The following is a 23130-nucleotide window of genomic DNA, read 5'->3' as shown; positions in this document are numbered from 1 at the left end:
CAATGTGGGTAGGGGTAGTGACGATCTGTTACATTCCGAGGGTGGCTAGGTTGTCGACCAGGGTGGAGGAGCTGCTGTCGTTGTTGTTCTCTAGATGGTAGTTCAGGTCGCCGAGCAGGATGTAGTTGGTGGAGGTCAGGGCGTGCGTGCTGATTAAGTCGGCGATGGAGTTGCAGAATTGGGGACGTGGGCCGGGTGGTCTGTAGATGAGGGTACCTCTGAGGGTGGTGTTGTGGTCAGTGTGGATCTTGAAGTGCATGTGCTCGGTGGCGGTGAGGGTGTCGTCGGTGTTTGTGGAGACCTTGATGGTGTTCTTGTGGATTATGGCGATGCCTCCTTCGACTCCATTTGTGCGGTCTCTGCGCAAGATCTTGTATCCGTCGGGATGGCCACTGCGATGTCTGGGGCGGAGGCTTCGTTCATCCAGTCTCGGTCAGGAAGGCGACGTCTGGTGAAGTGGTGGTGAGTAGGTCCCAGAGCTCGACGGCGTGCTTGCGTGCGGAGCGGGTGTTGAGCAGGATGCAACGCAACCGGTTGGGTTCTGTTGCTGCGGTAGTGGGTGCCTCGGCGTAGCTGTTGCTGTTACAATAGGTCACTGACAATTGACAGGTTGACCTGAATGGGCAGAGATGACACTGCTGAACCTCACTGAATATGCAGGGTAGGGGCTGTGTGCATCCTTGTTGACATTGGTGACAAATCATGATGGAGTGTCAAATCCTGGTTAACAGGTCTCTTAGGGGTTATATATATATCATTCAGGCACACCTGAAAGGCAGAGAACATGATGCCAAGAAAACCTTTGTGTATCCACTGTCTGGTTACTGAAAAACCCTGCTTTTGTTCTACCAGACCTCTGTTACTGGGTTTATTGGGGGTACTGAGGCTGACTCAAACTGGATCTTAGTGTTACATATGGGAGGACATTAATATTACCATATTACACTTACCACACACCCTAGGGGGGCCCAAGGTGAGCGTGTTCAAAGACTTTTACCATCTCGGTAATGCCTAAAGTGGTTAGGGACAGCCAAGAAATCATTTACCCCATTGGTTAGCTCGTGCCGGACATAAATGTTGCATCACCAGCCAACCACTTTAGAACACTGCTGGTACTGAGGCAGATAGGATCCCTGTAGGACTGGACCTGCTTCCTCTTGCACCTTAGACAAAGAAGTGTACTCCAAGGATCATAAGGCTGACCTCCTGTTCCAAGCTCCAGGGATACAACAAGCAACAAGAGGTCTTTTCTGCAACTGACCAGCTTCCCAGTGGCAACCGGATGTGGACTGGACCCTGTTGTTGATCTCTTTCGGACACCATGTGAGTATCTAAGTGTCTCCCATAAGTGTAGTCATGTGATGGATTGGGACTTAAATGACTACGTCAGAAGGTAAAATCTTTGACCAGAACGAGCCTGGTTGGTGTATCAGACTTGTTTTCCATTGCGGTCAGTCGCAAATTGTGCCCAAGGACCAGTCTGCCACGACCAGTGACTAACATTGGACCCCCAAGCTTCTTAGCACTATTCATTGGAAGAAAAATTACAAATTCATATCTCAGGTTCCTCTTATAGAATTTTTGTCATTTTGTTTATCAAATGTTCCTCTGTTTTCCAAAGTCAGTGTGGGATTTTCTATTGTAAACCATTTTTAGTTTATTACTGTTTTGATATTGCATGAATGCTTACACACTGCCTTAAGTTAAGCTGGTCTGGTGTGTGGGATAGCAATCAAGAGTTTGAGTTCAGGTTAATTTACTGAATTAAAGGTTCCTCCTCACAAGGGCTGTGGTTGTGGGTAGTCACCCACCCCCAAATAATAATCAAATTCATAACAAATATTTTCTGTTGAAAATGTTGGTAATTATTATTATTTGGCATTTTTTCCAGTGTACCTTATCCCATTAGTAGACGATGCAACGTTTCGCAAGTGTGTCAAATGGAACAAAGGCAACCCTGTCCCATCCTCAAATCTGTGCCCTATATCACGTAATGTGGTTTTCTGTGGTGTCATGCTTGGGACTAAGGTCATCTGATGTTTTTTCAATGATGTAATCATTTAGCTAATTGGTGGTATCCAAATTTGAATACACCCTCCCTCTTATTAATCAAAGACTGTTGGCAAGTACGTAGCTCTGAGACTGTTTAGATCACGAATGATGTTGGTGAGATGCCATTTTGAAACTGTGACAAAAGAAAACCCACATCCTACTATGTGGTACCTAAACGTTTTGAATCCAGTAAAAATAATAATGGAGTCCCTCCTCATGTGAATGCCTTTAATGTAGATTGCCCAAAGTATTACAATGATAAAATCAGAAATTGACAAAGAAGGACATCACAGTCACTTCTATTAGAAAAAGTAAATCAATTCTGCATGGGGCATTTTTTTAGATAGAGTTTTAAGTGAAAAAAAGACACAATTAAAGAAACTGAAGCAAAAAGCTCATCTTGTGATTGTGATACATCGCCTTGATTTAGGAAAGCGCAATGCGAATCTATGGTACCTGTTATGATGATTGCAGGGACATCCAGAATGTTGCCATATGAAGCGGTTTTACGATGGCCTGGTTTAGGCTTGGTATAGGCTGCAAAAATACACAGACACAGGACACATGCAAACTACTACAAATGGTTTGAAAGCACATTGATATAAGCAGTGTAAGTTTTCACTAACATACGACCACTAACAACAAAAGGAAGTCATGCACAACTATTTCATGCAAACTCAATATTCCATCCATGCACAGAAGAGGGACACTGTTAGTACATCTAATCAATACAACATCTAACAATGCATAACAAGGAGCAAATTAGTCTTTTAGGCACGTTACTATATGGGTAAACTGTAAAAAGGAGGAAACACACAAAGCAACACTAATGTGCAAGAAAATCCTATTTTTCTCAGAGCTTTGATTTGCTATTGACTGGAAGCTCTGTTAAATTTAATGAATACGTGACAACTGGCGAGAATAGGATTGGTTACGGAAAAAAAATTCTGTAGATTTATGCAACATAAGGCCAAAAGACGTGATTTACAATGCTTTTTCTGGGAGTAGTTGTGCCTTACTTCTGTCTTAGCTATGGATTACTCCTGAATATCCAGGCCAAAGTCACAAATTATTTTCAGTGGTGGTTCTGCCTTATTCCAGAATTAGGCAAGACACTTACTCATGATTTCCAGCAGTAAGACAAGAGATACTCTTGGAGTGGATTAGTAAAACTTTTCATACATGAGCAAGCATGATCTATGCCAGGACATTGTGAATAAGTCAACCCAAGTCTGGAATAAGACAACAAGTCTAGGGAAGGCTTTGTGAATCATGCAAGGACATCCAGGAGAAATTAAAAACCTAAGAAAGGAGTAAGGTATATCTACACAGCCTAAATCCTTTGGGACCCAGGTCCAAATGTTATTTTGAGAATACCACAAAGTTTCTTGGCTAGATATTTTACTTAGGGTGACAAATACAAAAAGAACAGGTGATGGAAGGAATGCTGAACAAATCCAACATTCACCCTGTCTGGGAAGAGTATGTCCAGACTTGGGTCCCGTGCTCACTGTGCCACTGGATTCAAGCTAACCAGACTGATGAGGGGTGAGACCCCAAACCCGGTCCCAGGATGTTCATTTCCAGTCCAGGGAGGACCAGACCTGGCAGTTCGGGCTGGACTGTTCCCATGAAGAGCAGGGTCAAGACGGATTTGCACACGGCTGGGTCAAAACTGGGGTGAGCAAAAAAATGATGGATTAGACTCACATCTGAGACTAGGGGGTGAATGTTTGCATTGTTCAGCATTCCGTCCTTCATCTGTTTTTTTTTGTTTTTTTTAAGATGTTTTACTGTTATGCTTCCTTCTGGAAAAATCACCTGGCTGATCTAAATTAAATTCTAAAACATGTAGTGCACATTCTGTCATACAACTGCAGATATAGGTCAGCTTCTGAAACTGATCTCAATTTAGTTGAAACATAATTACAACAATATATAATGGAGACAGTAGGTCATGATGCAATAAGATCAATATGTGATAAAACAATTCAGGCGGAATTTGTGACTTACATTTTCTTGTCGTTAGGCAGCACAAGTCATGCTTATAAGATCCTTTTTGTGCCAGTATGCAGAAATGAAGTAAATTTTAATAAAATAAGAAGATTTGATCCTTTCAAATCACATTTCTTTTTCAAAGCATTGATTCATTTATTAAGCTATCTTCACAGATATAGCTTAATTGCGAACTAGAATAAACATGAATTTTACAACAATGTATGCCCCAAATAAACTTCACTTTTACTGCATACATGGATTGAAGCCTTATTGGCACAGGTTGTGTATGAACATATCTAATAGGCTTTAAGCTAAACATGTTGGCACACCTTTAGATCTTTGTTGAGACTGACATTTAAAGCTGCCAATAGCTGAAGATTAATATTTTCCTCATGGCATTTCAGAAAACAACATCAAGGGCAGAGAGGAAGTTCAGACTCATCTGATAAGCTTGGAACACAGAAATGAAGGTATAGAAAATGTTATTTTGTAGGCTCTCATTTTCTTTATTAGTAGGCCCCCACTTGAACTCTCCATAACAAATAAAGCATTGCAAAAGACATGGCCCTCCCTGTCTTTTTTTACCACCGACTTCTCCAAGTAGGTCTCACTTGACTGCAAACATAGGCTTATAGGGTAAAGTTAATTTTATGATGCGTTCACTCCTAGACCATTCAAATTCTCCAATTCCCAGCTTGTTACTTGCCGGTCACTTAACAGCAAGATCAGAAATAACTTTTCAAAGCATCTGTTTAGAGCTTTGCATACTGGAATGGTGCATGCATCACAAAATACACTACAACTTTATCCCACTTCTATATCCAGGTCCCTCCTATCGCAAAACTGGGAGGAAAATTCTCCTAATTTCGATGAAAATAAATCAATGATGAAGGACTGGTGTATCCTTCGCACTACTATGTCAGGTGAAAAATGTTGTAGGGCTAAGAAGCACAAATGACATGCATTTGATCAATGCATCTTGCGGATGTTATGGTAATAGGGAAATATTTTCCAAAAAAGCAGCTCTTGGCTCACAAGGCTTGTGCATGAGAGCAGATACGACTATGGTGAGTGGCCATCATGGGGTACGCCACCTGACTTGGTATAAAATATGTCCCAAGCCATTCAGATGAAGCCTGATTACTTAGATGGCACAAAACCAGACATTTTTGTGAAATACAAGGTAGATACTCTTGAAAAAGTTTCAATTGTTAAGTGGAAATCGCTGATCTTGTATTGGGCCATGATGGTGAATTTCCTGCAACTGACAGAACTTCTACATTGTCAGAGATAGGGCCTTGATGATCAAAGCCAAGCTCCTCAGGAACCAGATGCTCAAGCCGAAAAAGTTTTGGGGGTTGCCCACTGCTGTTCATAAACAGCAAGTCTCGCCTCAGTGAAAGCCAGCTGGACCATTGGTAAAGGACAACAGAGAATCAGGCCTGTTTGGCCAACAAAATCACTGTGCAGCCATAGGTGTCCTGATGGTTAGTAGTCTCTTCGGGATCTTCAACTAGTGCCCATCCAAGAAGAACACCTGTTGCAACATGGAAACCTAAGAGATAATCCATGTCTAAGGTTCACTGATAGCAGGCAGAATTGTGAAAAATTGCCTTTTCCATTTGTTTTGATGAAGGTAAGGGCTATATGATAATCAGTGTTCTCCACCCGCACCCACTTGGCTCTATCCGTATCTGCCTTTAATTAGAGTGCATTTAGATGAATCAAATCAGACCCACAGGTCATTATAAAACATGTCTCAGTACCATCCTCACCTCAGTTTGGATTTAAAGAACAACCACTATGCAGGACAGCCGCAGTGTGAAACCTGTGGACCCACAAGGCTGTTATGACGCTGTACTCTACACAGAAATAGAAGTCTCCTTGACAGAGGAAAACATTCTGGGGCCATCAGCTAGGAAATGCCCTTGTGAATGGTGCTAGAGAATTAGGAGTAATTCACTGAGGACCCAAAATTACAAAGGGTCCGACAGGTAGGGTTAAATTCTTTGCAGCCAAGATCCTGGAGGACACCAATACTAAGGGAATATCCAGATAAGGGTAGAAGCAATTTTCATTCAGCCCTAGGGACAGTGTTATTTAGTTTAAGTAATGCACTCTTGGATAGTGCAATAATATTTTCTTTAAATAGGAGTAAGAGAGTCTCTTAAAATCACATTAAGCTCCTTGTGGCATGTATTTACTTGTTGAAGAGAAGTACTGTTTTCTCTCCAATACATAGCCTTAGATGCCCTTCTTTTCAGACATTTAAGATGTGGCAGTGACTATATAATTCTTGTATTGCTGTGACTTCTTATCCATTGATGAATCACATTTCTGGAGTACATGATTGAAAAATGCAGACATACTTGTCGTCACATGTATAGGCTGGTGTTCATGATCCTAGAACTGTTATCAGTTATGTCCCCGGGCAGCAGCAATTTTAGCTTGGCCTCTTCTTTGATCAGATTTGGTGCTTTGTCAATTATTTGCTGAGATTCTGCAAATGCAAGCATAACTTGCCATGACTGCATTTTCCTCAGCTTATCTCATCGAGAGAACCACAGACCAAAGTGGAAAAATACATTGACACTCTTCAGTGCCATTACATTCGGAAAGAAAGACAAGCCGTATTTCAGAGGACAACAGCTGAGAGGCTTTCCAGCGTACAGTGACTAGATTCGAAGCAGCAACTACATCTGGGAAGCAGAGAATAGTGTGGTCACTGTAAGCCGACAAGATCATGGACAGTACAAATTCACTCCTTGCAACTAGACACTCAAATCTGACAGTAGCAAATCACAGAGTATCAGGACAGGGAGAGAGAAGGACAATGTTACTTACTCAGTAAGCATCTGCTCATGGGATGTAATGCTGTAGATTCACATGCTGTGCATACTCCTGCCATTTAGTGGAGGGCTCTGACAAGTTCAAGTTGTTTTTCTTCGAAGTCATCTTTTCGAATCTTGAGGTATAGTGACTCCACCTATTGCTGGCAATGCGCATAAGCACGTACTTCATGGTTAGATTGCTTTTTCTGCACGAGGGGTGAGGATGTAGATAGAGCATAGAGATACAGAAAGATGACCATGTGGAAGTAAGATTAAGGATGAAACGAACGTCTGCCACATCTAAAGGTGCCCAGGGAGAAGGGTGGGTGCATGTGAATCCACAACTACATGCCACAAACAGATGCTTACAGGGTGTGTAACATTTTCAGTTCGCGGCATGTGTAGGTGTAGATACACATGCAGAGCATAGATTTTAAAGCAGGCCTCCCAGGAGAAGTGGCTAGCCTGTAGATGTTGCAGAAGACTTGGAACAATGTGCGAAGGACAGCCTGACCAACATTAGCTGGTTGGCGAGCTAAAACACCCACAGTTATGTTTGGTAATTGTGTGGGGGGTTAGACCATGTAGCTGCCTTGCAGATGCGGAGTATAGGAATATCACTCTAGAAAGCCACAGAAGATCCTTTTTTGCTGCTAGAGTGTGGTCTAGGAGCGACAGGCAGAGGTCGCTTAGCTTCAGCATACCAGGTCTGCATGCATCTGAGCCAGACAGCATGCTATACCTGCCTTAGAGTGAGGACGCCCTTTGAGTGGTTTAGAGAAAGAGACAAAAAGTTGCTGTGTCTTACGGAAGGGTTGTGTCCTATTAATGTAATACTTAAGTGCTATTTTAACATGTCATGTGTGAAGAGCCCGTTCTGCTGCTGATGCACAAGTTACTTACCTTCGGTAACGATATGTCTGTAAGAAACATTAGTGTTAGATTCCTTACCTTAGAATATCCCCAGGCGTCAGACTGGATCCGGAAAGTTTTCGTCAGCAGTACCCCTGCGCGTTGGTAGGCGTCGTCTGCGGCTCCACGTCCGTTGTCGGCGTCGGGATCGCCGGAATGACTTCGTCGGAGTACTAAGACGCCGCCCTCACACGAAGACGTCAGTTCTGTACATAGATTTCCGTGCCAGGAATGCAGAGCCATGCAAGAAACGGACACTGGTGCCATGAAACTAGGGCACTCAAAGAGAGATACCTTAACCCTAGATATCGGTTCGCAGAACGGGGAGGATGGGTAGGGCGGTAGGGAATCTAACACTAACTAATGTTTCTTACAGATATATCGTTACCGAAGGTAAGTAACTTGTGCTTCTGAAAGAAACAAGTTCGTGTTGGATTCCTTACCTTAGAATACATACCCCAGCAATACCAACCCAGGTGGTGGGTCTGCCAACCAAGATCACACCAGGAAGTCCTGGAGAATGGAACTGCCAAAAATGCCATCTCTCCGGACTTGACTGTCCAGGCAGTAATGCTTGGCAAACGTGTGCAGCAATGCCTACGTAGCTGCCTGACAAATGTCCTGCAAAGGGACTCCCCGACCCAGGGCAGTAGTAGCTGCCGTGGCCAGAGTGGAATGGGCGCGCAGCCCCACAGAAGGCTACTTTTTAGCCAAGGAATAACAGACCTTGATGCACAAAACGACCCACCGAGAGATGGTCCGCTTGTGCACCGCCCGTCCCTTCTTAGGGCCCACGTAGCCAACAAAGAGTTCGTCCTCCACCCGGAACTGTCGTTTGTGGTCTAGGTAAAAGGAGAGAGCACGTTTTGGGTCCAGACGGTGGAGCCTCTCTTCCTCTTTCGAGGGATGCGGAGGCGGAAAGAAGGTGGGCAAGGTGATGGACTGGCCGATGTGAAAGGCAGTAACCACCTTGGGCAGAAAAGAAGGACGAGTCCTCAGAACAACTTTGTCCGGATGGAGAGAGAGGAAAGGAGGCTTAGATGAAAGTGCCTGGAGCTCACTCACTCTTATGGCAGAAGTGATGGAGACCAGGAAATCAGTTTAGAGAGTCAGAAGACAAAGAGGGCAATTATGAAGTAGCTCAAAGGGAGTGCACATCAGATAAGTAAGAACCAAGTTCAAGTCCCACTGAGGCATCACAAAAGGAACAGGAGGGAACATGTGCGTGATGCCTTTCAAGAATTTATTTACAACAGGGGACTTTAAAAGAAAAGGCTGATCAGGAAGCCTCATGAAGGCTGAAATGGCTGAGAGATAGCCTTTGATAGTGCCCAGAGCAGAGCCCTGCTGGGAAAGACAAAGAAGAAAGAGGAGAACCTCTGAAAGAGGGGCAGAGTGGATCCACAGCCTTTGCTGTGCACCATGCCACAAACTTGTTCCACATGCAGGCGTATACTGTTTTGTGGAGGGACGCCGGGCTGCCAGAATGACATCACAGACTCCACGAGGCAAGTCAAATGGCCTCAACTGCGGCCGTTCAATCTCTAGGCACGTAGGTGTAGACTGGACAGGTTCGGGTGGAGGACCGTCCCCTGTTGCTGCGACAGAAGGTCCTCCTGAAGAGGCAGACGAATCGGGGGATCGACTGACATGCCGAGTAGCTCAGGATACCAGTACCTTTGTACCCAATCCGGTGCCACAAGGATGACTTGGGCCCGGTCCAGCCTGATCTTTAGCACTCTGGGCAGAAGTGGTATAGGTGGAAAGGCGTACAAAAGACCGCAACTCCACTCGCGACGAAAAGCGTCTCCGAGTGAGTGCCGCCTTGGAAATTCCAACGCGCGAACTGATGACATTGCGCGTTCTCTTCAGTGGCAAATAGATCTAACCAAGGCTCTTCCCACTGCTGAAAGAGACCTTGCGCCACGTCCGAGTTCAGATACCATTCGTGATTTATCATTCACCGGCGGCTGAGTTAGTCCGCCCTGGCGTTCAGGGAACCTGCCAGGTGTTGAACCACCAGGGTGATGCCCTGGTGTTCCAGCCATGTCCAGAGGCGCTGAGCCTCCTGACAAAGGATCCATGACCCCACCTCGCCCTGTTTGTTGCAGTATCACATGGCGGTGCTGTTGTCCGTGAACACCTGCACTACACTTCCCCGGACGGAGGGAAGGAATGCCTTCAGTGCAAGTCGGATCACCCGCAGCTCCAGAAGGTTGATATGGAGCCGGGACTCCGCCGGAGACCAGAGGCCTATGATCTCCGGCTCTCCCATGAGGCCCCACCATCCCAGGAGGGCCGCATCCGTCACCAGTGTGTGCTCCGGTTTGGGTAGGGAGAGGGACCTGCCACTGACACAATCGCTGTTGTGAGCCACCACTGCAACGGACACGCAGTGCCCTCCGAGATCAGGACGTGGTCGGACAGTTTGCCCTGATGCTGTACTCTCTGGAACTTCAGGTCCCACTGCCGAGCCCGCATCCGCCACCTGGCATGATGCACTAGCAGGATGCAGGAGACCATCAGCCCCAGGAGCCGCAGCATCATCCTGATCAAAACTCGGGATAAAGGCTTAAAGATCGGAATCAGAGCCTGAATATCCCGAACCCGCTGCTCGGGAGGATTAACCTGAAACTGCGCCGAGTCCAAAACCACTCCGATGAAGAGGAACTTTTGGGAGGGACTCAAGTGTGACTTCCGCACGTTGATGGAGAACCACAGCAAGTGCAGGAGATCGGCCGTAGTCTGGAGGTGGGAGACGACTGTCTGGGGAGCCCGCCTTCAACAACCAGTCGTCGATATAGGGGAGACTGGAATCCCTGATCTGCGCAGATGAGCTGCGACCACCGTCATCACTTCACCCGAGGGGTATTGGTGAGGCCGAAGGGGTGCACGGTAAACTGAAAGTGCTCGTGGCCTACCGTGAACCGCAGGTAGCGTCGGTGGGCCGGCAGGACGGAGATATGGAAATAAGCGCCCTGCAAGTCCAACGCTACCATCCAGTCTCCAGGGTCTAGGGCAGCCGGGACCTGAGCTAAAGTCAGCATCTTGAACTTCTCCTTCCGGAGAAAGCCGTTGACGCTCCTGAGGTCCAAGATAGGGCGTAGGCCCCCTTTGCCCTTCTTGGGAATCAGAAAGTAGTGGGAGTAACAATCACAACCTACTTCTGGCCCAGGAACACGCTCGATGACCCACTTGGCCAAGAGGGCCGTAACTTCCGCCAGCAGAAGTCGCAAGTGATCCCCCGACATGCGGTGGTACTCGGTGGCATGGATGGAGGGGCCGCCTCGAAGGGGAGGGAGTAGCCCCTTTGACGATTTTCAGCACCCACCTGTCCGAAGTGATGGAATGCCGGTGGAGTAGGTGATGGTGAACCTTGCCCCCCACTGGGGTTGAATGGGCCTGAAAGCTCCGACTAGGAAGGCTTTGTGGCGGATGCTGCGGGAGCGGATGTGGAATGACCCGGCCTTTGTCCCCCTGCACCACTACGATCCGCGACCTAGTGGAGGTTGGTTCTGCAGCCTATGGCTGGAAGAACGTGTGGGGCCGCCCCTTCCTTGGCCACGAAAGGGGCGAAAAGCAGAAGTTTGCTGGCGCTGGCCCGACAGGCCCAAGGACTTGGCCGTAGCCAGTGAGTCCTTGAAACGCTCAAGCACGCTGTCTGCTTTGTCGCCAAAAAGGCGACGGCCATCAAAGGGCATGTCCACGAGTGTGTTCTGGACATCCCCCGAAAAATTGGTGGACCTCAGCCAGGCGTGGCACGGATCGCCACCGTCGTGGAAATAGCTCTTCCTAGCGGGTCCGTAGTCCGTAGTATCAAGTCCACATCAGATGGAATACCATGCTGCAGCAAGAGCCTGGGTGAGCTGTGTCTGGGCAATCTCCGGACACTGGGGCAGCACGTCCGCCACCGTATCCCACAGAGTAATTGTAACGGTCCAAAAGGAATGCAGTGTTAATGGACCCCAATCCTAGACTGACTGAGGAGAACAGTTTCTTCCCAAACTGATCTAGCCTTTTGGATTCCCAGGAGCGGTCGGGAATGCGGTCTGGGACATGGTGGCCTGGATGATCAGACTCTCAGGGGTGGGGTGGATGGACAGAAAGCAAGGGTCGCCCGGAGCCGGCGTCGGGCCACGTTCCGATCCACAGAGGGCACTGTGGAGGGCCTGGACCAGGTGCCCATCATAACGTCAGTGAGGGCCCCATTGAACGGCAGCAGAGGCTCCGAAGAGCTTACTGGCAGTTGAAGCACCTCAATGAGGAGGTTAGCCCTCACGGCCGCTGCAGGGAGTTCAAGTTTCAAGGCTGTGGCCACCCTGCACAACACCACAGCATAAGTAGCCCCATCCTCCGTAGCCACGGAAGGAGGAGAGAGAAAACCAGTGTCAGGCGATGTGTCAAAACCACTGGCATCCCCAGCTCATATGTCCAGTCCTGACTTAACTGGCACTGCTGTGCCAGAGGGTCCTCAGGCCCCTCTCAGTCCTCTCAGTATCCGTGTCCTGATAAATAGGCATAAAGGATGGAGCCGGGTCGTGAGTGAAAGTCTCACCCATCGGCGCCGGAGACGGCGATGTTCCAATGTCGGACCCGGACCGGGGCCTAAACCAGGGACGGCGTCATCCGAAGACAGCGCAGGGAGTGGGGGAGGGGGGAAGGGGGGAGGGAGAGGGGGGGGGGGGGGAGGAAGAGGGGGGGGAGAGGGGGGGAGGGGGGGGAGAGGGGGGGAGAGGGAGGGGGGGAAAGAGGGAGGGTGGGGAGGGGGGGGGAGGGGGGGAGGGGAGGAGAGGGGGGAGAGGGGGGAGAGGGGGGGAGGGGGGGAGAGGGGGGGGGGAGGGGGGGAGAGGGGTGGGGGGTCAGAAGAGAGATGTCGCCTCTTCAACTTCTTTCCATGCCTCGGCTTACCTGAATGCGATGACTTGGAGCCCGACGAGCGGTGATGGCCGCGGCTCCGCGACCGGTCCCTCAACCGGGACTTCGAACGGCGCGGAGCAGACAGCCGGAGCTTGAGAAGCTTACAGGACCGCTTTCAAAGTCAAGGCCCGGAACTAGGGGCACGACTTGTCATCCTGGTCGGCCCCTAAACAGTATAGACACCGGCGGTGGGGTGGGGGTCGGTAACCGACATCAGTCGGTGACAGGCGTCACACGGATTGAAACCGGGCATCCCTACCGTCACCAGGTGTCAGAGTTGACTCGAAAAGGATAGTCAAAACAACCAAAAAGTTAGTCAAAAAGTGACTAAGGGTACTAGCTCTTCCCGGATCTGCGCTTGCTGGCGCGGCAAAAAAAAGAACTGGCGTCAGCGCGAGAGGGCGGCATCTAAGTACTCCGACGACATCATCCCGGTGATCACGATGCCGACGACAGAAGCAGAGCAGCAGGTGACGCCTACCAACGCGCAGGGGTACTGCTGATGAAAACGTTCAGGATCCAGTCTGACGCCTGGGGATATTCTAAGTTAAGGAATCTAACAGTAACATGTTTCTTTCAGATTTTGGTTTTGGAAGAGAACACTGGAGTTCTATGGTATTATTGAGGTGGAAGGTAGAGACCACCTTAGATAGGAATTTAGGGTTTGTCCTGAAAACTACCCTACCGTGGTGTACTTGGAAAAAGGTTCTTCTAGGGTAACACGCCTGATTGAAGTGATGGCTGCAAGAAAAACCACCTTCCAGGAATAAAACTGGAAGGAACAAGAGTGAAGCCATTCAAAAGGAGGGTCCATTAGTCTAGTGAGAACAATGCTGAGGTTCCATATAGGAGTAGGTGACACTTGTGGTGGAATTATCTTTTTGAGCCCTTCCATGAAGGCTTCGATAACAGGTGCCCTGAAGAGTAAAAGTGCGTTCTCTGTGTTGGAGATAAGCAGCGACAGCAGCCAAGTGAAGCCTAATAGAAATATAAGCAAGGCATGAATTCTGCCAATGAAGCAGGTAATAAACAAACAAAGCAGGCAGATTTAAGTACCCTAATTCTAAGACTTCATGAGCCAAATTGAAATATTGAGCTGCAAGAGATGGTCCGTCTGGTTGGGCAGCTTACCATTAGGCAGTGGAGAGAGGTCAAGAAGAACAAGTTACTTACCTACAGTAACACCTAATCTGGTAAAGCCTATCTAGCCGCAGATTCTTTATCTTAGAATTATCACCAGGCGTCAGACTGGATACAGAAATCTTTCTTGAGCAGTACCCCTTCGCGCTGGGAGGTGGGGGTCACTCAGCTCCACGTGGTGTCGTTGGCACTATCCGAACTGGAAATTACTTTTGCGGTGCCTATGTAGGCACCATCCATGCACGCAGACAGCAGTTACTTTTTGTGACTTTCCATGCCAGAAACGAGATGTCATGAAGTACACTGACCAGTGGAGTGGAAAACTAGGGCCCTGAAAGGGGAAAGCCCTGTACTTAGAAATTCGGTCGCAGGGCAGGAAGGATGGGTGGGTTGGTAAAGAATCTACAGCTAGACAGAGTCTCTGCCAGGTAAGGCATTACCGAAGCGAAGTAACTTGTTCATTGGATAGATTTCTAGCCGCATATTCCTTACCTCCCGGAGGTGGGTTTGCAGACCAATTTCACACGAAGTCAAGATCATTCTGCAAGGTTCCGCCTTAAGTTTCCTGATCAGCCTCGGAATCAGTGGTATTGGAGGAAAGGCGTAAACAAATGCGCCGAACCAGGCTATCGAAAGTGCATTCCACAGTGAATCTCGATGGTGATCCAGGATTGCGTAGAATTGGCATTTCCTGTTTTCTGGACTCGCAAACAGGTCTATGGTCGGAATGCCCCAACAGGAGAAGACCTCGTCGAGGGTGCTCTGATCCAGTTCCCACTCGTGACAGCTTGATCTTAGATGAGTTAATGCATCCGCTGTCGTGTGAGTGTACCTGGGAAGTGTTCCGTTGAATGAGAAATCCTGTGAAGGATTACCCAGTCCCATATTTCCTGGGCTTCCCTACAAAGGACTCGGGATCTTGTTCCACCCTGTTTGTTTATATAATGCATGGCCGTCGTGTTGTCCGTACGGACCAGCACTGTGGCATTCTGAATCCTTGGAAGGGAAGCTTGCAAAGCTAAATGAATGGCCTTGAGTTCTAGCAGATTGATGTGGAACGTGCGTTGCTCGGGCGTTTAATGACCGCTCACGTGTAGATCCTGCAACACTGCCCCCCAGCCTTCTAGTGAAGCGTCCGTGGTGAGAACCATGGGAGATGGAGCGATCTTGAAAGAGAGACCCTTCGAGATATTGTCTCTTATCGTCCACCAGCTGCCTGCTTTTCTCATTAATGGTGTCACTGTTATTTCGTCGTCGAATGAGCACTCTGCTTGGCGCCATTGCATGTCTAGCTGCTCCTGCAGTGGACACAACCGTAGTCTGCAGTGCGAAATTAATGGTATGCAAGATGAAATCGATCCTAGGAGCGACTTGTACAGACCGACCGATAGAGAGCTCCTCTTTTGTAAGAGGCGAGCCGAGAAAATGAGTGTTTTCTGTCTTTCTTCTGCATCGATTTGTATCCAGAATGGAACCTAGAAATCTGGCCGACCTGGATGGGCGTAGGACAGACTTGGAGTTGTTGAGTTGTAGACCCAGCTGATTGAAAAGTTGACTGCAGCTGTTGACTGCTGTGGAAGCTGCTTGAAAGGATGGAGCTTTTATCAGCCAATCATCTAGGTAGGGTAAAACCTCCAGAGATTGTTTTCTGAGAAACGCCGCCACTGGAGCTAAGACTTTCGTAAATATCCGTGGGGCGGATCTGAGACCGAAAGGAAGTACCTTGAATTGAAAGTGGCTCTTGTCTACTGTGAAGCGTAAGAATCGCCTGTGAGCTGGATGGATCGGTACATGGAAATAAGCGTCCTCTAGATCCTGAGTTGCCATGTAGTGTCCTGGATTGAGAAGACGTAAAATATCATGAAGAGATATCATTCTGAATGACAGCTTTATGAGATAGGTGTCGAGCTCCCTTAGGTCTAATATTGGACGCCACTTCTCCTCCTTCTTGCGAACTAGGAAAAACCTGGAATAGAAACCCTGTCCCCTTTGAGACAAAGTACAGGTTCTATCGCCCCCATGATGAATAGTTGATGGGCTTTGAGACGTAGAAATCGTAGATGTTGTGACTCGGTGGCGCGAGGAGGTCTGGAAGGTGGGAGTTGCTGAAATTCCAACGTGTGGCCAAACCGAATGATATTTAGGACCCACCGATCTGATGTTATGATCATCCAGCTTCGTGGACAATGAGAAATCCTGCCCCCCCACTGATGTTACTGGAGGGGGAGGAACAGTAGAAAGAGCCAAGAGGCCACTATCGCCGTTTAGATGAATCTCTCCCCTGGCGACCCTGTTGACTTCTTGTTGGCTGGCGAGAGAAAGATGCTGATTGGCCCTGTCTCAGAGTATTGTGGCTTGTAGGTTTGTGACGATTGAGAATATGAGGCGTAGCGCTGTTGGCAACCTCCTCTGTAGCTTGAAAAATTATTTCCTTTTGCCCCTCGGAAAGGTACCTTACGATATTGCAGAGTGCCTAAGGACTTGGCCGTCTGTGTCCTTTTTGATATCTTGTAAGGCGTCAACTATATGCTTTCCAAAAAAAGGACAAATCTAAAATCTTATTCTGCACCTCAGGGCGAAACCAGGTAGCCCGAAGCCAACCGTGTCTTCTTTGGACAGCCGAACCTGCCAAGGCACGAAAAGCAGTTGTGGCGATGTCCATGGCGCAGTCAATTATTTCCGAGGAAGAACGCTCACCTTCCTCTAAAATCTTCCTTGCATCCGTCTTAGCACTCTCAGGCAGCTGATCCATAAACGGAGACACATCGCACCACATTTGGCGATCATATTGTCCCAAAATTGCAAGTGCATTGGAGGCACAAACCAGGAGACTTGACATTGAAGAGAATCTTATGCCCACATTGTCAAGGCGTCTACCTTCCCTATCCGGTGGAGAAGCCAAAGGGGCCAATGGATTCTCCGATTTCCTTTGCGCTGCCTGGGAGATCACAGAGTCTGGCCTCGGTTGGCCAACCAGGCAAGCAGGACTACCATCAGGGGCCTTGTACTTCTTCTCCAGCCACGGTAGAACCGGAATAACGGTAGCTGGAGACTGCATGACTTTCACACCCTCAGACCACACATGCTCTATGATGGGAATAGAGTGGATGGATTTTCTGTATGGTTCCTTGAAATCATAGAAGAAGCAGTCCGATTGAACCATTGGTACCGGAAGACCAAACCTTTTAGAAGCTCTTTCCATGAGGTTATGGAAACCTCCAATGTCTGCTGGAGGGGAATCTACCGGATCCGGTGAAGGAGAGGGTGGATCTGGAATAATGTAATCGTCCCACTCTCCATTTGGATTTGAGACCTCTGTTACACCCCCTCCATCATCAGAGGAATCGTTGTCATTATCACCATACGTCTGACCTGTGGTGACAGCCTGTCTCTCTTCAGCAGGTTCCTGTTGAATTGGCTGAACCACAGCAGCGGAGTAAGAAGGCGGCGGTGGTGGAGGAGGTGGCTGTATGGATTCAAAAGATTGGGAATGAAATCGTCTCCTACAATCCATCAACATAATTTGCAGGTCATTTATCAAAGAGGAGGGCATAGAGACTATACCATGCTGAGATTGCTCCTGCATTCTCTCTCTAGGAGGAGGCTGTTGCTGTTGTTCGTAATAGTCATCCGAGTCTGAGTCCTGGTATTTTACCAGGAGCTGAGATGGGCTGTAAGCATCCCCATATGGACTATCATCCTCATCCTCTGAATAGTCTTCCTCTCGAAGTAAGGCTGGATGAAAAGGCATTACCTGTCGTTGCGATGTCATGTCCGGTGTAATTTGGCGTCTTTTTATCGAAATGTTAACTTTTTGTACCGTTGATGGGGCCACCGTCGACTGGATCGTCGTCGACTTTGCTGGTGATGGAGTCGTCGTCGACGAGAGTACCGTCGCCTGAGAAAGAGTCATCGTCTACGGCTGAGAAATCGTAGACGGCATCGACGACTAGCTCGTCGTCAATATCAAAGAAGCCGTCGTCATAGTCGTCTTCGTAGTCGTCGACACCACCGTTGGCGTCATCATCGTTGACGTTGAAGATATCAATCTCGTCGACAACGAAGAGAAAGAAATTCCGGCCGTCGACAAAGTTGTCGTCGACGAGGTAGAAATGGGCGTCTGATGGATTCTCGCCGTCGACGTACCTGAAGATGCCACTGTCGACGAGCTTCTCAGATTTCGATTCTTGAGGTAGGGAAACAGATTTTTTAAAACCTTTTGTTTTCCCAGGCGGTGGAGAGAGAACAGAAGGCCCTTGAAACCCCTTCTGAGTAGAAACCACCTCAGACGCCATTCCCCCTTTCTCCTTTGCACCTCGGTGAGCAGATTTTTGGGGACTAGACCTATCAGAGGTCTTTTGAGAGGCCTTAGAAGGAGGTTCAGCAGATGTTGTAGGGGACAACCTACCCCTCTTTTAAGATCTTCTTAATGAGGAAGCTGAAGAGGAATCCTCGCTGTCGCTGGATATGACCTCCTTTCTAGACTTCATCTTCTGCAGCCAGGTCATAAGTCTTCCTTCTCGGTCCCTCAATGTTTTAGTGGAGAAGGTCCTGCAGATCTTGAAATCAGTGGCTTTGCGGTCTGGGTACAAGCAATAAATACAATCTTTCTGCTTGTCCTCCACATATAGCCTCTTCTTTGAGCAGGTAGCACAAGCCTTGAATAAGGCCTTCTCCTTATCTGACATTTTGAAGAAAAAAGGTTGTATTTTAAGTTGTAGAAAGAAAAGTGAGCAGAGCTCAGAGGAACCTCCCTTAGCACAACGTGCGGTAGAAAATCTGAGGCTCTCTCAGGAGGGTTCTATGGGGTGAGGCTATTCTGATTGGTTGTTGCAATTTTTGGGTCTATTTTACAAAAAGAGGTGGATATGCTACAAAATTAGGCCTAGGCCTTTCTTTCTCTTTTGTACCTACTGCTATGGTATTTTTCTATTTACTGAGGCTCCCATTCCGACGACGGGGGAATGATACAAATCATGGGAATCTATGAAAGTTCCAATACTGGGGCAAATGTCCAAACTGCAGAACAAAGTCAAAGGGGAGATGCATTAGGAGAACCAATCAATGAAGCACAATTATAATCTCTTCCGACGAGAAATGGATCTTAGCTACCCCGGTGAGAACACCATATGGCATCGAAGCAGAGCTCGAAGGGACATGTCTGAGCCGGTCAGTGGAGAAAAAACACTAACAATGGAGCTGATGCCCATGCAGATTAGCAGCAATAGGAGGAGTCACTATATCTTGTGAGTCGAAAAACTTCTTTGAAGAAAAACAACTTGCACATGTCAAGCCCAACACTAGATGTTAGAAGTATGCACAGTATTTGTATCTACAGCTACACATGCCGCGAATGGAAAATGTTACTTACCCAGTAAGCATCTGTTCTTGGCATGTAGAGCTGTGAATTCACATGCTTTGCGTACTGCTGCCATCTAGTTTTGGGTCCGGATTTGTTCTCCAAATAAGTCTTTCCAGTCACGAGGTAGGGGACTTCTCCTTTCAGAGCTAGTGCGAACGGGCATCGACTCCATTGTTAGATTATTTTCCCACAGAGGGTGAGAATGGATTTAGTAAAGGTAGAATAGACATGTCCATGGGTATGTATGTAAGATAATAAAGAACTGCAACAGGTATAGGTACCCGGGGGCAGGAGGACGCATTTGGATCCACAGCTCTACATACGAACAACAGATGCTTACTGGGTAAGTAACATTTTCCATTCGCGGCATGTGTAGCTGTAGAGCTTTAGATCACATGCTTTGCATAGACTATACAGCAATATCCCCCAATTAGGTGGTGAACCTGTAGCTGTTGCAGTTGTTTGAAAAAGTGGTTTAGGTACTGCCTGGCCTACATTAGCTTGTTGCCTCGCTAACATATCTACACAATAGTGTTTGGTGAATGTGTGCAGCATAGACCATGTTGCTGCCTTACAGATATCAGTTAAGGGAATAATCCCTAAGAAGGCCATAGTAGCCCCTATTTTGCGGGTGGAATGCTCTCTAGGGGGGTATTGGCAATGTTCTTTTTGCTTTTGTATAACATGTTTGGATACATTTAACAATCCATCTTGCAATACCGGATTTAGAAATGGGATTGTCTTTGTGTGGTGGGGAAAAGGCGGATTTGTCCTACGAAAATCCTTTCTTCTTTCTACATTATATAATAGAGCTTTTCTGACATCTTGTGTGTGTAGAGCTTGTCCTACTACAGAATCAGGTTGAGGAAAGAACACAGGTAACTCAACTGATTGATTTGAAAAGCAGAAACCTCATTTGGAAGAAATTTGGGATTGGTTCGAAGAACCACTTTGTCTTTGTGAAGTTGAAAGAAAGGCTCTTGCAAAGTTAGTGCCTGGAGTTCACCAACTCTACATAAGGAAGTGAATGTAACACGAAAAGCAATGTTTCATGAAAGAAATTGAAGTTGATATCTGTGCATTGGTTCAAAGGGTGGCCCCATTAGCCTCGTAAGGACTATGCCCAAGTTACATATTGGTGCTATTACTCTTTTTAGTTCTCCCTTAAAGGCCTTGATCACTGGTACTCTGAATAGAGAAAAGTGTAGTCTGTTTTTTGAGTATGCAGGTACTGCTGCTAAATGCAATCGAACAGATGTATAAGCCAATGCAGATTGCTGTAAGTGTAAGTGATAACAGATAATGTTTTGTACTGCAGCATCCAGGGGATTAATATGGTTATTGTTACAGTATGTAACAAAACGTTTCCACTTTGCTGCATAACATGCCCTAGTAGTGGGTCTTCTAGCCTCCTTTAGGATATTCATACAGTCTGGTGGTAATTGTAAATAACCAAACTCTGACTTCAGGAGCTAGATTGCTAGGTTGATTTCCATTGGGATCTGGATGCCTCATTTCTCCATGGCTTGAGTGAGAAGACTGGAGTTGAGATACAGCTTTTGGTGTGGTACTACTGAGAGCTCTAGCAGGGCTGTAAACCAAGGTTGGCGTGCAAGCGAAAGTAGAGGGCTTAATACAAAATTAAGATGGGTGGAGAGTTATCTTACTTCCGATCAAGTAGAATATTGTAAGGGGGTGGCAATACTGATCAGGAGGGGATCAGGAGTCTAGTTGATTTCCTCTAAAACAGATCACTCTGGGAGGTGGGTTTTAGCGACCCTTAGGTGCTCAGGTACAGAGTTTGTCTGTGTAGCGTTTTACAGTCACAACGTTGATGACCCCCAGTACATTGTAGATTTGCAATTGACACTTGTAGGGGTAACCACCCAGATTATCATCGGGGGAGATTTCAGCACCCTATTAGACCCAACTAAAGATAGATCCACTAGTAGAAGGGGAGGCCAAGCTCAAGCACCAAGGACAAGGCAGGCCTTGAAACACATGCTATATGAAATAGGCTTGGTTGACACATGGAGATACCCAAGGGGGCAAAAGCAGGGATACACCTTCTACAGCAAAAATATAATAACTTTTCAAGGTTATATTACCTATTAGTAGATAGAGTTTGGGCTGGGGGACTGAAAGAAGTTAATATTTGTCAGGGGCATATCTCAGATCGTGCTGCGGTCTGTGTAACTTTAATGGGGGTAAGAGCAATCCATAACACGAAATGGACGTGGAAAGGGTCCATCTTATTAGACGTAGAAGTGTCCACCCTCTTGAAAAAGAGAACAGAGTTCTTCCTGGATAATGCCCACTCAGACCACATTGGAGTAATCTGGGATGCCTTTAAAGCATATCCACGAGGTGATTTACAAAGTTAGGCCACCTATAAGAATAAGCTTGAAAGAGCGGAATTGAGAAGCTTGGTGGAAAAAGTGGGGACTACAGAGGTCAAATTACTGCAAATGACAGGGCTAACTCAGGATATAGAGAATATAACGAAACAGCTGGAGGAAGCAAGATTAAATTACAAGATCAATCTAGAGACAAAATGCTGGGAGGGGTGGACAGCAGGACGTATGCAACAATTTGAATATGGAGAAAAGGATGGAGCATTGTTAGCATGGAAGTCGAGGACTGAGAGGTCACAAAATTATATTGGGGAATTGATCATTAACCCTCAGGGTGATATCTTGAATAAGGATAAGGACATGTAAGATAGCCTGGTCTCACTTTTCTCTGAATTATATACGGAGGAAGTGCGATCGGAAGAGGGGAGCTTGAAACTATGGTTAGATAAATTAGGACTCCCAGTGCTCACAACAGAGGGTAGGAAGATAATGGTTGCCCCAATTATCGAGGAAGAAATAAGAGAGCAGCTTCTGCACTTGAAGAATGGTAAGGCAGCTGGCCCAGACTAACAGCCAGTTGAGCTGTATAAATTAATCACCGATTAAATAGTTTTGGAAATTAAGCTGTTGCTTAATTAAGTCTATAAGGGGGAAGAGCAGAACCCAAAATTATGGAGGGAGGCCACAATAGTGCTGATCCTAAAACCTGCAAAGGATCCTAGGAGAGTTGATTCATATCTGCCAATCTCCCTGTTAAACGTAGATTATAAAAACTATTCTGGCATTTTGGCAGGGAGAATGGCAAAGGTGGCCCACCAACTGATTCATGCAGATCAGAAGGGGTTACCCAAAAAGACAAATTCAAGAACACTATCTCTGACTGAGATAGATCCAGCAATTGCATGTTCGATTCCCTTGGCCGTGATAATCATCGATGCCAGCAAGGCGTTCGATAGTGTTAGTTGGGCATTCCTCTGGGCACTTTTGGAATTAATGAGCTTCAGTGCAGGTTATATTATGGCACTTAAAAATTATATGAATGCCCTACGGCTAAAATTCTCCTAAATGGTTCCCTAACTAAGAGCTTCAATAGCTACAGAGGTACGAGGCAGGCTGTCCCCTTTTGTTTGACATCTATGACGAGCAGATAATTCCTATCCATTCCCTCTCCTCTCAAAGCAAAATAGCACTATATGCGTATGATCTAATAATCTACACCTCTGATCCGACCCGAACACTATCTAGGGCGGAGCAGTTGACAAATGAATTTGGGGAAGTATCCGGATACTCAGTGAATATCTCCAAGACAGAGGTGATGTGTTGGAATCTTGAAGGTTGGGGAGGTAGAATGAGTGCAGAGATAAAATATCTAGGGATTATTATAGTAAACCAAACTGACGAGATTCCATTGTGAAACTTAAAGAGGGTGGCTAAGGAGGTTGATCGGGCATTATCCAGGTGGAAGAACCTTCCATTAGCGGACCACGAGATAAACCAAGGGCGCAAAAACAGTCCAAGACTTGCAGAATGCCATGGTGATATGAAAACTACAAAAAATTCAACA

General features: G+C 47.0%; 1 protein-coding gene across 7 annotated transcripts in view; it reads right to left on the bottom strand.

Moving 5' to 3' along the window:
* Nucleotides 1-23130, bottom strand: part of LOC147661126 (mitogen-activated protein kinase kinase kinase 7-like) — a 193124-nt gene that overhangs the window by 104317 nt on the left and 65677 nt on the right. For 3 of the 7 annotated variants that reach the window (XM_086951304.1, XM_086951305.1, XM_086951310.1), the window contains exon 8: nt 2509-2589. The exons of 2 other annotated variants lie outside the window; for them this stretch is intronic. In XM_086951304.1, coding sequence (XP_086807430.1) covers nt 2509-2589 — 81 coding nt within the window. Of the gene's footprint in view, nt 1-2508; nt 2590-4065; nt 4108-23130 lie in introns of all 7 variants that reach the window. 2 more of the 7 variants (XM_086951306.1, XM_086951307.1) reach the window with 1 other exon arrangement.

Source organism: Lissotriton vulgaris, unplaced genomic scaffold (genome assembly GCF_964263255.1).
Source record: "Lissotriton vulgaris unplaced genomic scaffold, aLisVul1.2 SCAFFOLD_2192, whole genome shotgun sequence".
In the NCBI taxonomy this organism is placed as follows: domain Eukaryota; kingdom Metazoa; phylum Chordata; class Amphibia; order Caudata; family Salamandridae; genus Lissotriton; species Lissotriton vulgaris.
This window is presented reverse-complemented; position numbering and strand designations above follow the sequence as displayed.